Source organism: Papilio machaon, chromosome 20, assembly GCF_912999745.1.
Source record: "Papilio machaon chromosome 20, ilPapMach1.1, whole genome shotgun sequence".
Taxonomy (NCBI): Eukaryota; Metazoa; Arthropoda; class Insecta; order Lepidoptera; family Papilionidae; genus Papilio; species Papilio machaon.
The window spans coordinates 1898555-1912025 of NC_060005.1; the positions used below are offsets into that span (position 1 = coordinate 1898555).

At 34.2% G+C, this 13471-nt stretch overlaps 1 protein-coding gene across 5 annotated transcripts; it reads right to left on the minus strand.

Moving 5' to 3' along the window:
* Nucleotides 1-788: 788 nt before the first annotated feature.
* On the minus strand, nucleotides 789-13341 carry LOC106710006 (phosphatidylinositol 5-phosphate 4-kinase type-2 alpha). Of its 5 annotated transcripts, none has more exons than XM_014501944.2 (11): nucleotides 13041-13341; nucleotides 12636-12733; nucleotides 11588-11698; nucleotides 11242-11421; nucleotides 7292-7430; nucleotides 4030-4160; nucleotides 3560-3728; nucleotides 3101-3267; nucleotides 2388-2470; nucleotides 1920-1990; nucleotides 789-1031 (listed from the first exon to the last, which is right to left on the minus strand). In XM_014501944.2, the coding sequence occupies exons 1-11, from the start codon at nucleotides 13167-13169 to the stop codon at nucleotides 909-911; spliced, it is 1401 nt and encodes a 466-aa protein (XP_014357430.1). In that variant the 5' UTR covers nucleotides 13170-13341; the 3' UTR covers nucleotides 789-908. The 5 variants fall into 5 exon arrangements, with proteins under 5 accessions (XP_014357430.1, XP_014357429.1, XP_014357428.1 ...); XM_014501943.2 differs by having other exon boundaries at nucleotides 2388-2497; XM_014501942.2 differs by having other exon boundaries at nucleotides 2388-2500.
* Between the last annotated feature and the right edge of the window lie 130 nt (nucleotides 13342-13471).

Below are 13471 nucleotides of genomic sequence, written 5' to 3' on the forward strand. Positions count from 1 at the left end.
CAAAGTAAAACAAATATAATATTAATAATTTAGTAAATGAAAATACAACCACGTTTGTATTTTTTAAATATATTTAAGAATTTAAGATGGTTGTAATATAGATAAAATTTTTCTTTGCTAGCTCTTGCACTATAATGACATGTTTTTCGACAGACATCAAATAGAAGTCAACAAAAAAATAATACTCCTTGTTCCTTGTTACAAATGAAAGCCTCAATATTGTAACTGCAGTAAAACAATTTTATCATAATATTTTGTATAACCTAACCAGAAATATAAAAACCTTCGCTATTTTTGCGGATAAATATTGAACATATCCTTTGAGCATATTAGAAAGTGATATAACAAGAAGCTGATTGTAACATCTTATACATGCCAGAATTTTTATATTCTTGGTTAGACTATACAATTTCACACATTATATCAATTAAATCAATAGCTCCTACGTAAAATACAGTATGTTTAAAACGTAAAATTTTTCATGACAAAAATCCAAATATTAATACTATTATTAAAATAGACAAAGAAAATCTAAAAGTTATTTTTATTAAAGTTACTATCATACACAGAAATTTTAATTCATCAAAAAAAAAACTTGTGAGCCGTCATGGGACGCCTGGCAGATGTGAAACATCGTCTGTGTACAAGTAATATGCATAAGAGATAATAATAATAATACCTCAGTATAGCGTGGCGACCCGTCGCCACGGCAAGCGTCGCCACACCAACAATTCGGTTTACAAGTGATCCTATAGATGTTTCACATCAAAAAACATACAAAAGTGGGATAAACTCAAAATTGTGGGTTACATTAGTCTACGTAGGAGCCATCAAAATAATGACATCCTTTGACGTTTGTTAACAACATTTCAGCATTTAGCATAACTAAAAGAAGCATATCAATAAATCTAGTTACCTTCAATAGCTTTAGCAACAAATTCAATGAATCTCTTCCCGTACTGTTCTGGATCACATGTAGATATACCATCAACATTACTGCCGTATTTCACAGTTTTCGCTGCTTTCGCTGCCTAAAGAAATAAAGCTCATTTTTTACCCGACTTCAAAAAGAAGGAGGTTATCAATTCGACTGTATTTTTTACCCTGGTGGTCCGATTTTGATAAAAACTATTTTAATCGAAAGGAAGTGCTTGCAGATGGGTCCCATTTTTTTGTTATTTTTTTTAAATAACTAGAAGACTAATAGATTTTGAATTTAGCTACGAAATGTGTTGCGAAAATTAGAGACATTTTTGCTTTCATCGCTTACGTAGGCTAAACTATAGGACCTACATAAAAATAATGTATGGACGAATTGTAACTCTTTAAATGTCCTAAATAAAAGTCCGCGATAGCAAATATTTATCTTTTATAGTTTTCTCAGAATAACCATTTTTTTCTTAAGAAACATCAATTATAATCAAGTCGATGGCTCATAGGTTAAATACTTGACTTGCAATCTGAAGTTCTTGGGTTCGAATCCTGCAATGTACCAATGTATACGACGTTCTTATGTTGAAGGAAAACATCTTGCAACTTGTACATATGTGAGAAGAAATTCAATGATATGTGTGAAGTCAACCCGCACTGGGCTATGTTGACTATGTCCTAGTCACCCCTAACTTAGGGATAGGTTCCGAGCCCCTCATTGGGGATGTAAAGTTGATGATGATATATCAAGAACTCGTTGTTTTTTAATACAAAAAGATGGCAGTCTGAATTCAACGAAATAATGAAGTAACAGCTGGTTGTAAACATTAGCAATTACAAATGTGTTACCCTACCTTCAATCTACAGAGGAAAGGATGCAAAGGAGAATATATCCCCTTCTTATCCGTGTACCCTTGAGTCAATTCTACTTCCCGTGGGAAGGGAAAGGAGGACTAAATTTGGTAGTGGTCGTTAAAATTGATATTTACCTGTTTTTTGACTCCGTAATGTGTGAGCACATCGATTAGGGCGACAAAGTATATTTCTTTTTTAGGTGCACCTGAAATAAGAAATTAAAAATAAATGAATAAACAGCATAAATATAACTATACTATTATTACAAAGTGGGTAGATTTAGTTGTTTGTTTTCATTGAATAAGTTCAGAAACTACTAAAGAGATTTGAAAAATTGTTTCAATATTAGGAACTAGATTATTAAAAGATATCTTTTAATCTGCACGTAAAAAGTCGCAAGCAACAACTAGTTAGAAATAATTTTCATACTAGTTTAAAACTTTATATTATAACACAAATTTAACTTCAACAATTTATAACCTAACAAGAAATGAAACTTGCTAGAAATTAATTTAAATTTAAATTCAAAATAAAAATAATCAAAATTAAGTGTATAATAATCATATTTAGTGGAAAAAGGATATAAATAATATTAATGTTACCATCCTGGCTTGGTATAGCGTATATATCTAGATCTGGAATGATGCCCTCATAGCGCAGCGCGTGTCGCGCGAAGCCCCGCGGGCTGTCCGGCGGCGTGTTGTAGCCCCACCTGCTGACAGCGCGCTCCGTTCACACACACACATACACTAGCAGGGGGCCCTGAGGGTCCCCGCTGCGGTACACACACAAATTATAAATATTGACACACGAATTAACGTCAACAATAAGGTCTAAGGCATTCCTGTTTCTTAATTGCAAACTTACTAAGGCCCTTAATGTAGTTTTCATTGAAACAAATCGACAAAAAGGGCTTCCCTTAGTAACTCGACATGAAATCGACTTTGATTATAGTTGTAAATGTGATAAGTTTTGTACTCTGTAAATCATGACTTGTCGGTGTTGTCTGTCAACAATCTGTCGGCAGTAAATGTCGATCCACTTGTCAGATGTGTCGGTGTACGTATCAGAAGCGTCGGTGCACGTGTCAGATGTGTCGGTGCACGTGTCAGAAGTGTCGGTGCACGTGTCAGAAGTGTCGGTGTACGTGTCAGAAGTGTCGGTGTACGTGTCAGAAGTGTCGGTGTACGTGTCAGAAGTGTCGGTGTACGTGTCAGAAGTGTCGATGTACGTGTCAGAAGTGTCGGTGTACGTGTCAGAAGTGTCGGTGTACGTGTCAGAAGTGTCGGTGTACGTGTCAGAAGTGTCGGTGTACCTGTCGCCGTGGTGCCTGTTGTCAGTATCACTATCGCTGTCGGTGTCGGGCTCGCTGTCGGCCTCAGCTTCACGTTGTCGCGCCGCCTCCGCCTCCGCCTCGCCGCGCCCGCACTCGTGTACGCCGAGCAGCAGAGAGTAATCCATTAGGTGGAGTTTTGTTAAGAACTAAACAAAAAAAACATAACAATATTTATATATAACCTTATTTCGTGATCAGAGGACGCTACTAACAAAACAATATGCACTGCTACAAAGTTTTCAGGCTCTGTGAGAGGCGCTGATAATTCTGTTAGATAAAACCTTGGGCACAGAAAATGACATATAAGACATGACAAGGATCTTGAGACTTTGAAAGGCGATAATGAATGTATGAAACTAAGTTTGATTTATGCTCAGATATTGTCCTCTACCTGTCCAACATCCAAGCCTTTAGTTCACGTAATCGAGGCATACACACCTCAACGTCAGCAGTGAGGGTCTCCAGCAGCTTGTCCTTGGCGGCATCACCGATGTCGATCCTGACGCCCTGCTTGATGAAGTCATTATCCTTTAGGGTGGGCAGCTCCTTCTCTAACTCCTTCTCCGAAGCCTCGCGGTCCACCGTCGATCCCTTCAGATCGTACTTTCTAGAAAAAAGGGAATACGCATTTATTTTATTGTTTTTGTTTCTGATACGAGATCAAAGGTTTAACTCATTTGAATAGACTGCAAGCTACCGTTTGATCCTTTTCTTCCACTAAAATTATTTAAAAAACAAGAAAAAGTGCAACTTTCAAAGCTCACTAGAGAAATATCGTGTTCCTTGTCATTAAAAAGCGCATAATCCTTAGAAAATAGGAACGTAATTTATATGTTCTTCGGTATTTCTGATTTCTTCCAAACTACTAGTACCTACTTTACGATTACATATTAGGTAGTACTACCTACCTGTGTATATTGAGGTGGTTGGAGAACACGTTCCTAGTGGCTACGAGGTAGTGCTCGATACCGTCCACCGTCAGCCGGTACATTCCAAGGTATTGCGGCAAGAGCGTCTTACCGTGCCGCTCCACTATGTACTAAATATCAAATAATACATGTCAATAATAAACATAGAAGATTTGTTTGTTTGTATTGAATAAGCTCCGAAACGATTGAACCGTTTCGAAAAATTTTTTCAATGTTTAGAAGCTACACTATCTCCGGGTGATATATTATGCTCTATTTATTAGATTTTTTTAATTCCGCGCGGAAGAAGTCGTGGCCAACTGCTATCTTATATAAATGACGAGCTAGATATTGCCGCGCCTTTAGTAATTATTCATCACTCTAACAATCAGAATTGTTTTTTTAAGCACTTGCCTAATATACATTTCTCATATCAAATCTATATAGGTACTCTACTACAGGCAAGCAATCATTAAAATATTCAGAATGTGACAGACTATAATTATACGCAAGGGTCCCTCTTAGTAACTAACAATAGGTTAATTATATCAACTTATAACTGCAAAGGCACAGCTTTAGTTTTTTATATCAGTTTGAAGTCTAATAGATTTTCGAAGTTTAATTTTATGTTGTAAATGGCAACACTGAGGGATTTCAGCCCAATAAAAAGTCTCCGGAGGTGTTTATTTTCGCCTCACTTTTATGCTCCGAATTAGGTATCAATATGTAATAAATCTACACGTTATAGCATAAATTTTACACTAGGGACCTTTTTTAGTTGTCGTAAATAAAACAATTAAGTTTATTTGGATATAATTGGTCGCTGTTAAGACAAGATCCAACCAACATTTTACTACATTTGAGTAAATACGATTTGAAATTTAAAAGTGATTTAGTAGACTGTGTGATGGTACATAGTGTCATAGAGTTTTGTTTGGTGAATGTTTATGAGACTGCTTGGATATTTTGTGCGTATATAAAATTCGAGTAGTAGATTATTACTTTATATATAACTCGATTTTCGACAAATTATTGGTTGAATCTTTTATGCTTAACAAGATCCAATTATGCCACATAGGAATCCAGAATACCACGTTATGTTGAAAACTAGCTGTCGCTCGCGACTCCATCAGCGCGGAATTTAAAAAAAAATCTTAATAAGTTGCCTATGTGTTCTTCCAGACTATGTTCTACATATGTGCAAAATATCATCAAGATCGGTTCAGCCGTTTTGGAGATACCTTCAAACATCCATCCATCCATCTAAACATTCGCATTTATAATATTAGTAAGATAATATTTTGTTGTCTATTATCAAGATATCTATACATTTTTATATAAATTGTAAGATACAGTGAAACGTGACGAGATTAGATAACTAAGGTATAAGCTTATACTAAGAAATGAATAATAAACATACATTTAAACTATGTACAATTCTCCGCTTTAATAAAATACTTTTTTCCGCGAATTCATAACCGCAGAATTGAAAAAGAAACATTTTCTAGTAATAAACATAGCCTATGTTACTCAGATGTAACGTAGCTTTGTAATAGAAAAATATTTTTTGCCATCGTTCAATTGGTTTTTGAGTTTATACGTTACATACAAAACACAAATCTTTCCTATTTATAACATTGGAGTAAACAAAGAATTCTTTTAAATACTATTCCATATTTTGAGTTCTACCATTTTCTCCAAATATCGTATTTATTACTCAAATAGCAAAGTATCGTAGCTTATTCATCCTAAATGAACACTTAGGGACTCTATAGTGAACATTGACTCATGGCAGTTCATCAACCATTAAAAAAAACATCTGGATTATACGACACAATTTTTGCAACACACATCTGTAACTTTGTTCATTACATTCTATGATTTCATGATATCGCTTTTATGTGTGCTTTTGTGGGATAAAAGTACACATAAAAGCGATATCAATTCTAAGCATTTCTGTAAGTTTTACGTAAAAGTATCACTTCTTAAGTCATTTCAAGTAGATATACTATAGCCTTTAATTACTAAAATAAAATCATAACTAAACTAAATAGCTAATAAACCTATTAGAAACTAAATAACATTTAGTTACTAACGTCACCAAATGATCTAACACATAAATATGAATTAACATTTTTTAATGATTTAAATTCTACCCTAGTACGGAATACATCGTTAGAAAATACATATTAATGACCGTCCGTCTAACAAAATACCCGTAGAATACAAATTACAACCAGTGGGAACCGCAAAATACGACTTTTTTTACAAAAAAAAAACCGCATAATATAACGAGTACAAAAAAAATTAGTGACACCACAATGGCGTTCAGAAAAAGAAAACAAATTCATCTTTCGTCAAAATTCGTTCAGTAGGTACATTGTACTGTAGGACAAGATGGAACATACATAAATAAATACAAACGCGTATTCATACGCGCAAATGCATTACCCTCCGAGTTTCAGTCGAGTAAAAATCTAATATATAAAATTCTCGTGTCACAGTTTTCGTTGCCATACTCCTCCGAAACGGCTTGACCGATTTTGATGAAATTTTTTGTGCTTATCCGGTATCTATGAGAATCGGCCAACATCTATTTTTCATACCCCCCCCCCCCTCATTTTTTAACTACGCGCGGACGGAGTCGCGGGCGACAGCTAGTGTTACTATATAATAGGGCAAAAATTATCTTACACAGAGTGCTCACTCAAGCACAACGTACACGAAGCAAGTAATTTAATTTGATCGGAAGGTCGGATCATTTAAAACAGATTACAGAGCATCTTAATGTCTTCACATACTGTTACTATGTTACATTCATTATGTAGCGTAATCAACATATATTGAGTTCAAACTTTTTGCATCTTACTAATATTATAAACTAGCTTTTACCCGCGACTCCGTCTGCGCGGAATAAAAAATAGAAAACGGGGTAAAAACTATCCTATGTCCGTTTCCTGGTTCTAAGCTATCTGCCCACCAATTTTCAGTCAAATCGATTCAGCCGTTCTTGAGTTATAAATAGCGTAACTAACACGACTTTCTTTTATATATATAGATATAGATGCGAATGTTTAGATGAATGGATGGATGGATATCTAGGGAACGGCTCTACAGTTCTTGATGAAATTTGGCACAGATATAGAACATAGACTGAAAGAACACATAGACTACTTATAGTTTTTTTTTATTCTTCGCGGACGGCGTCGCGGGTGACAGATAGTAATAAATAAAAACAATAAACCTAATACATGAAACTTACCGGGTGATAATGTTTTAGGAAAGAGTGCATCCTTTCCACTTCCTCAGAAGTGAGAGTTTTCAGGATGAAGAGACGATCGTAACTCTGGTAGAACTTGGCGCCCGACTTGCCAGACGAATCGTCCGGGATAGGCTGAGATCTGTTGACAAAGAACAGTATGTATTTACAAAACTGACCATAATATTAGTCACCTGTGAATATTAAAAATAACTCGACCTCATAAGGATACCATCACACAGTTATTAGAAAACAATAAGTTAATAATCATAGAAGAAACCATTTCATAGAGCATAGAAGACGCGTACACCTCCTTGGAAGTAACAAATCTCGAGTGACTTAAGGAGACCAGACTGGGAGTACGTAAAATTTTAAAATTGCACAGAGTAACTTATTTCAAGTTGCTAGAATAAGCTAAATTTGATCGGTAGATGTTTTCTCCAATTGCAAAAATCTTGATACTTAAAGAAACTGATAAGATGAATTTCAAGAGAAGATCGGTGCGACTTTTAATTTCCTTGAACTATTCCTTCGAGAACAAACCAAATCATTGATAAAATTATATGCAACGTACATCATTTATTGTAACTTATTACAGTGACAAATTGGCTTAAAAAAAGTGCTGCTCAGAATAGAGTTCTGGGAAAGTTCGTAAATGGAACATATGTTCTGTCCTCATATAATACCTTGTTTGATACCTGATTCTTTTTAGTATATTTACCTCTAATGTTATTCTTATATATATAAAATACATTTTATTAATACATAAATAATAATGAAAAATAACAATCAGTAGTAAAAAAAAACTTGAGAGGTGTCAAAGGGACACCCGGATGGAACGAAGTTCCTTTCGATTAATTAGTGAAGGAACCAATGTTTATTCTATGAATAAAAAACTTAAGTCTTCACAAGAAGTACATTTTATTTCTATGAATTTTCGTTATATATTGTCACGTCGTTGCCATGGTGAAGTAGCGCTCATTCGTCGTTAACATACTTACTATAGCAAAAAGTGTCGTGACAACTTTTCGTAAGAATTTTTTCCGTCTAGCCCCCTTTCACAATGCGCGATAAGGAACTTCGTTCCAAAAAAACCCAAATGTCAACATATATGGATAAAAGATTAGTATGATTTCATTTCAGGTTCACACATTAACATGTAACCGTTGGTTGTCATTACGTAAAAATTTTTGTATAGTGTTTCTTCAATGAAAACCCACGATAATTGAATGGACCATAATTTGTATTAAAACGAATGTCTTTGTATCTTCTTGCGGCCAATAAAACAGAACTTATGTTATCTTATTTTGCAATATCCAATACGCCATTAGATATATTTTCGATTTCCGTTCATTTATCTATAACATTGTATTTATTATGATAACCTTCAAATGTATCTACGCCATTTTTTAAAATATTTATCGTACTTTATTCGTCACACAAAATCAGCTGAATAATATTAGTCATCTGATACTATAGCTTTAAGAGGTTGACGGCCAGATCTTAATCTTAGTTAACATTTTCAAACACACTTTGTAAAAAAAAACGTATTTAATTATTTCTAACGTTTAATTCAGTAATAATAAAGGATGTATATAGTTAAACTAGCTGTCGCCCGCGACTCCGTCCGCGCGCAGTTAAAAAATGGGGGGGGGGGTATGAAAAAATAGATGTTTGCCGATTCTCAGACCTACTGAATATGCTCACAAAATTTCATGAGAATCGGTCAAGCCGTTTCGGAGGAGTACGGTGACGAAAACTGTGACACGAGAATTTTATATAGTTAAATGGTTAGGAAAGTTCTATATGACGAGAGTTCACCACTGCTATCGATCGTTTCAAAGACAAAGACGTACTACCGAGGTCATTTCTACTTTGTTACATGGTCGGCGCCATGGGGGGACAGCTGCTGTCCCTTACATAATTTAAAATATTAAAATAGGTGTATAAACTAATATACAATACGTAAACGTGTAGGCGTCCCTATAAATCTGCAGAGACAACTAAAGATGACATGTCAGTATTTTTAAAAGTGTGGTAAGACAAATATATTTTAGTGTTTCGGCAATAGGAACTCAAGGTAATATGAATGAGGTATTCCTAAATGGGATAGAAAATAGACTACAAAAGTCTAAAAGACTTAGCTATATGTAACTTCATTCAATAACGGCTAATAATTCATCTAAGACTACTGTCGCCCGCGACTCCATCCATGCCGTATTAAAAAAATTAGTAAGTTACCTATGCCTCCTCAGACTGTGTTCCACATCTGTGCCATATTTCATCAATATCCGTTGAACCATTCTGAAATACCTTCTAACAAACATCCCTCAAACTTTCGCATTTATTAGTTGGCATCAGTAACGGTCTTTGTTATACGATTTTTTTTAGACGATAATAAACATAACATGAAGTTAACAAAAACAATATGAAAATAAGATTTTTATCAAAGAAAACTATATCTAGTTCACATAGAATAAAATAATCAATAACTAAAGTACATCCTGAATTCATATCGAATCCACAAAATTGTATACATTTATAGATATGGTTTCACAAGCTAGGATAATGTTTGTGAATCAAAGGAAATCGGTCATAAAATATCGTTTAAAAAAAAAAAAAGAAATAACCATAAAACCCGACAGACCTCAGGTCACTCAGCGGTAGAATACGAATGGAATAAAATTTCACTCCTCGAAATAGGTATCGTTAAGAAAAAAAGGCTCATCGGAATCGAAATACATACAAATCCAAATGAAAAACATAAAAAAAACTCTCCCGAGTCAGCCAGGTAATAAAACAAATCTAAATCAATAAATAAATCGGAATTAATCTCGCGAACAGAAATAGCCCGATGATCGGTCGCTGAGGACAAACCAGTCGTTATATCAAGTTCAAAGTCGAATTTTATTGTGTAATCTTCGGTAACGCAAACTAACGTGAGAGCAAAAGCGCAATCTGTGCGGATTGTGACGCATCAATTCCTTTAAGCCGGTGAAATATATAAAAACCGTGTCATTAGTAAATTCAACATCCTGTATAACGCTAACAGTGTTCTGTTAGAAGAAAGCTTTGATAACATTATACAGCGTGTTCGTGTGCAACAGAACGATTTTTTTACAACTACCATAGATAACTTCTTTAAGAACACTTTACTATTTGCCTTGTAGACATCAACTTTATCCAGGCTTAAGGTGGTAGAGCACAGAGACTGTTTAAATTGTTTCATAATCGATGAACCATAGCTTGGCCGGTATCTTTTATGTATACAAGGAGTATTTTTTTTAAATAAATGATGCCAATGAACTCGTCATAAAACAATTGTATGAAGGTACATTATGTTAATATTATGAACTAAAAGCCATACATACATAGATAGTACTAAATTCAAAAATGGCTTTCATACTAGAATTGTATGTACAATAAAAATTTGTTAAACCTCAGTTACCATCTATAAAAAAACGCTTACGTAATAAAGAAGAAAACGTTTCTTATCCTAAAGTACCAGTTAATTTTTAATACAAACCATACGCCGTAAATGTCTTTTAAAACCTGTTTACAACTTTGGAGTTTTTAATATGTAAATTTATATAAAACACTATGCAATATATCAACTGTCTTTCAAGTGCATTTTGCAGAGTGATGCAGCATTGTGAGTATTGTTACATTATAAACAAAACCAAGGGAAGGAGAGGGGACACGCAATATCGAAACACTATATAATGATGGGACAATGGATTCATATTAATATTGATAAACCCTCACATTGGTTTTAAAAAATTAACAATGAATTGAAATCCACCATAGTTTTTTAGTGTTTAATGGGCAAAAGGACCAGTATCTGTGGTTTGTGAATGATGCATTTTGCTGTGTCAGTACGGATAGCACACTAAATACTGTTATTTAAAAAAAAAGTAAAAATAATTCGTACAGCTGCTAAAAACTCCGCTGACCTCAGTCGTTTTATCGTCAAGCCACGTTTGACGAATGCACTCGCATCATGGAATAATCCTTCTTGGTGAGTTTCATTTTTCATATTGGCAACATTGGACGGTGCTGTCTCAGATCGTCGTAATTTATTGGTAACCCTCTTCATTGCCCTTGAGCACAGGTAGTTATCTGGCTTTCTAAACCTAGGGACCATTGGAGAGGTAGGAAAAGGGATACGAGTCCAAAATAATGGAAATAAAAATAAATACCATACTCTTCATATAGATAGCCAATAACAAGAAAGTACTTTTTTAGCAACAGTGTATACTAATAATTATTTTATTGTGTGTAATAATAATAATTGTTTACCTTGTTAGTGACTCCTTATAATCTAGGTCATCAATTCCAAATCTCTCACGAAGGTTCCTGAACACTAAGGGGCAGTATTCCTTCACTTTAAAATGAGATGGCATGTTTTCCCTGAAAGAATTATTCATAGTAAAATAATATACAATGTAAAATTTCTAAATTACATTGACTTGTAATTCAAATATGCATTTTGTAATTTAAGGCAGCATGTGTAAAGTAGTGCAAATATAATACAAATATAAATTATTTAAACTAAACAAATTATGTCATAATCAACTTCATTATTTGTAATTTTCAGCCTATAAAGTGTTTAATTTTTTTTTTAATATTATAAGGTGGCAAACGAGCAAACGGCCACCTGGATTCGCCGCAATAGCGAGGGACCGTTGCCCATAGACGTCCGCAAATGCAAATGCGTTGCCTACCTTTAATTTACAGAGAAGGGGATGCACAGAAACAGGACATTTCTTTTTCCTATGCATCCCCTCTTCTGCCAAATCCACTTCCCCTTCCCATCCTTTCCTATAAAGAAAAGGATGGGAAGTGAAAGAGGACAAAAATTAGGCCTCCGATGTGCCTTAAATTGATATCAGTAAAGACTAGTGTTATTATAAATAAATGCAGATCACATCTTATATTCATGGTAGGAGTTGAAGAAATGTATTACAATAAATGAATATTCCTAATTCATAATTAGTTCAGAGTTAGTACCAACTAGTATTAGTAGGTATGGCAGTTGTTGACTATGGCCATTTCACCCCTAACTTGGGGTAGGCTCCGAGCCCCTCAGTGGGGATGTATAGTGAGCTGATGATAAGTATTGGCGGTCTAGTGTGAATGATTTATAACCCTGGACTAATTATAAGTTAGGCTATTTTTAATTATTTTTTTTAAGATGTTTAAAAAAGCCCTAGACCGCAATCCACAGTGTTATTTGGTGATGTGGCTTAAAGATACAAGACACTTAGTAATAAATTCAAGAAATATTATACAATTATTGTACCTCATTTAAAATTAGGTGTCTATAAAAATAGTATAAAATTCTTACTTATTAAATAAATGATTGTCAACTTTGAGCTTTGAATAAGCTCTGAAATCATCTGGAAGAAGCATAACTGGAATCGAGACATGGCTCAGCTCATTAATCTGAAAAAAAAGTTATCTATGACTGACTTGTGATGTGACTTTATTACAGTTTGGCGATAAAAACATCTGTCATTTGATAATAATGATAGACTATTTATATTACAACAAGGGTAAGCAGGCAGGAATTGAATAAGTGCCAGAAATGTTAAACATAATGCACTATTAAAATTACACAATTTGATTTCAACATACACCACTGCGATGTAATTGCCGGCTGTAATATTGTAGTAAAGAGCGTCTTTCGTCAACGAAACAATTAGTTACACTTAAGGAAAATTTTATTATATTTAAATAAAAATACAATTACCGTATGATTAACACCCCACATAAAAACAGATAGTAACGGTTCATTAGCACGAAACAATTTCACTTTTTGATGTTTTACACGAATATGTTTCTTCTTTAACTTGCTCAATCCTGTGGTGGGTACGGACATTTTGGATTTGTTTATTGTAGTCACTGCAAAACCACTCAATAATATTTATATCACGACAACTTGTTTAAACCATCTTTAGATGGCAAAACAAAGAGATAATACACAATGAAAGCAGTAATTTAATAATTTAACACAGAAACGAGCGACCCATCAATATCCCGAACGGCTTTTTGACAGCAGAAATTCTAATATGAAAAGTATTACCAGATTAAAATATTACTGTATTAGACTGTAAATAAATCGTCGCTGTTAAATCATGTACATCGTTTTAAAAGAAGTCTTTCAAATCCCAATATGAAACA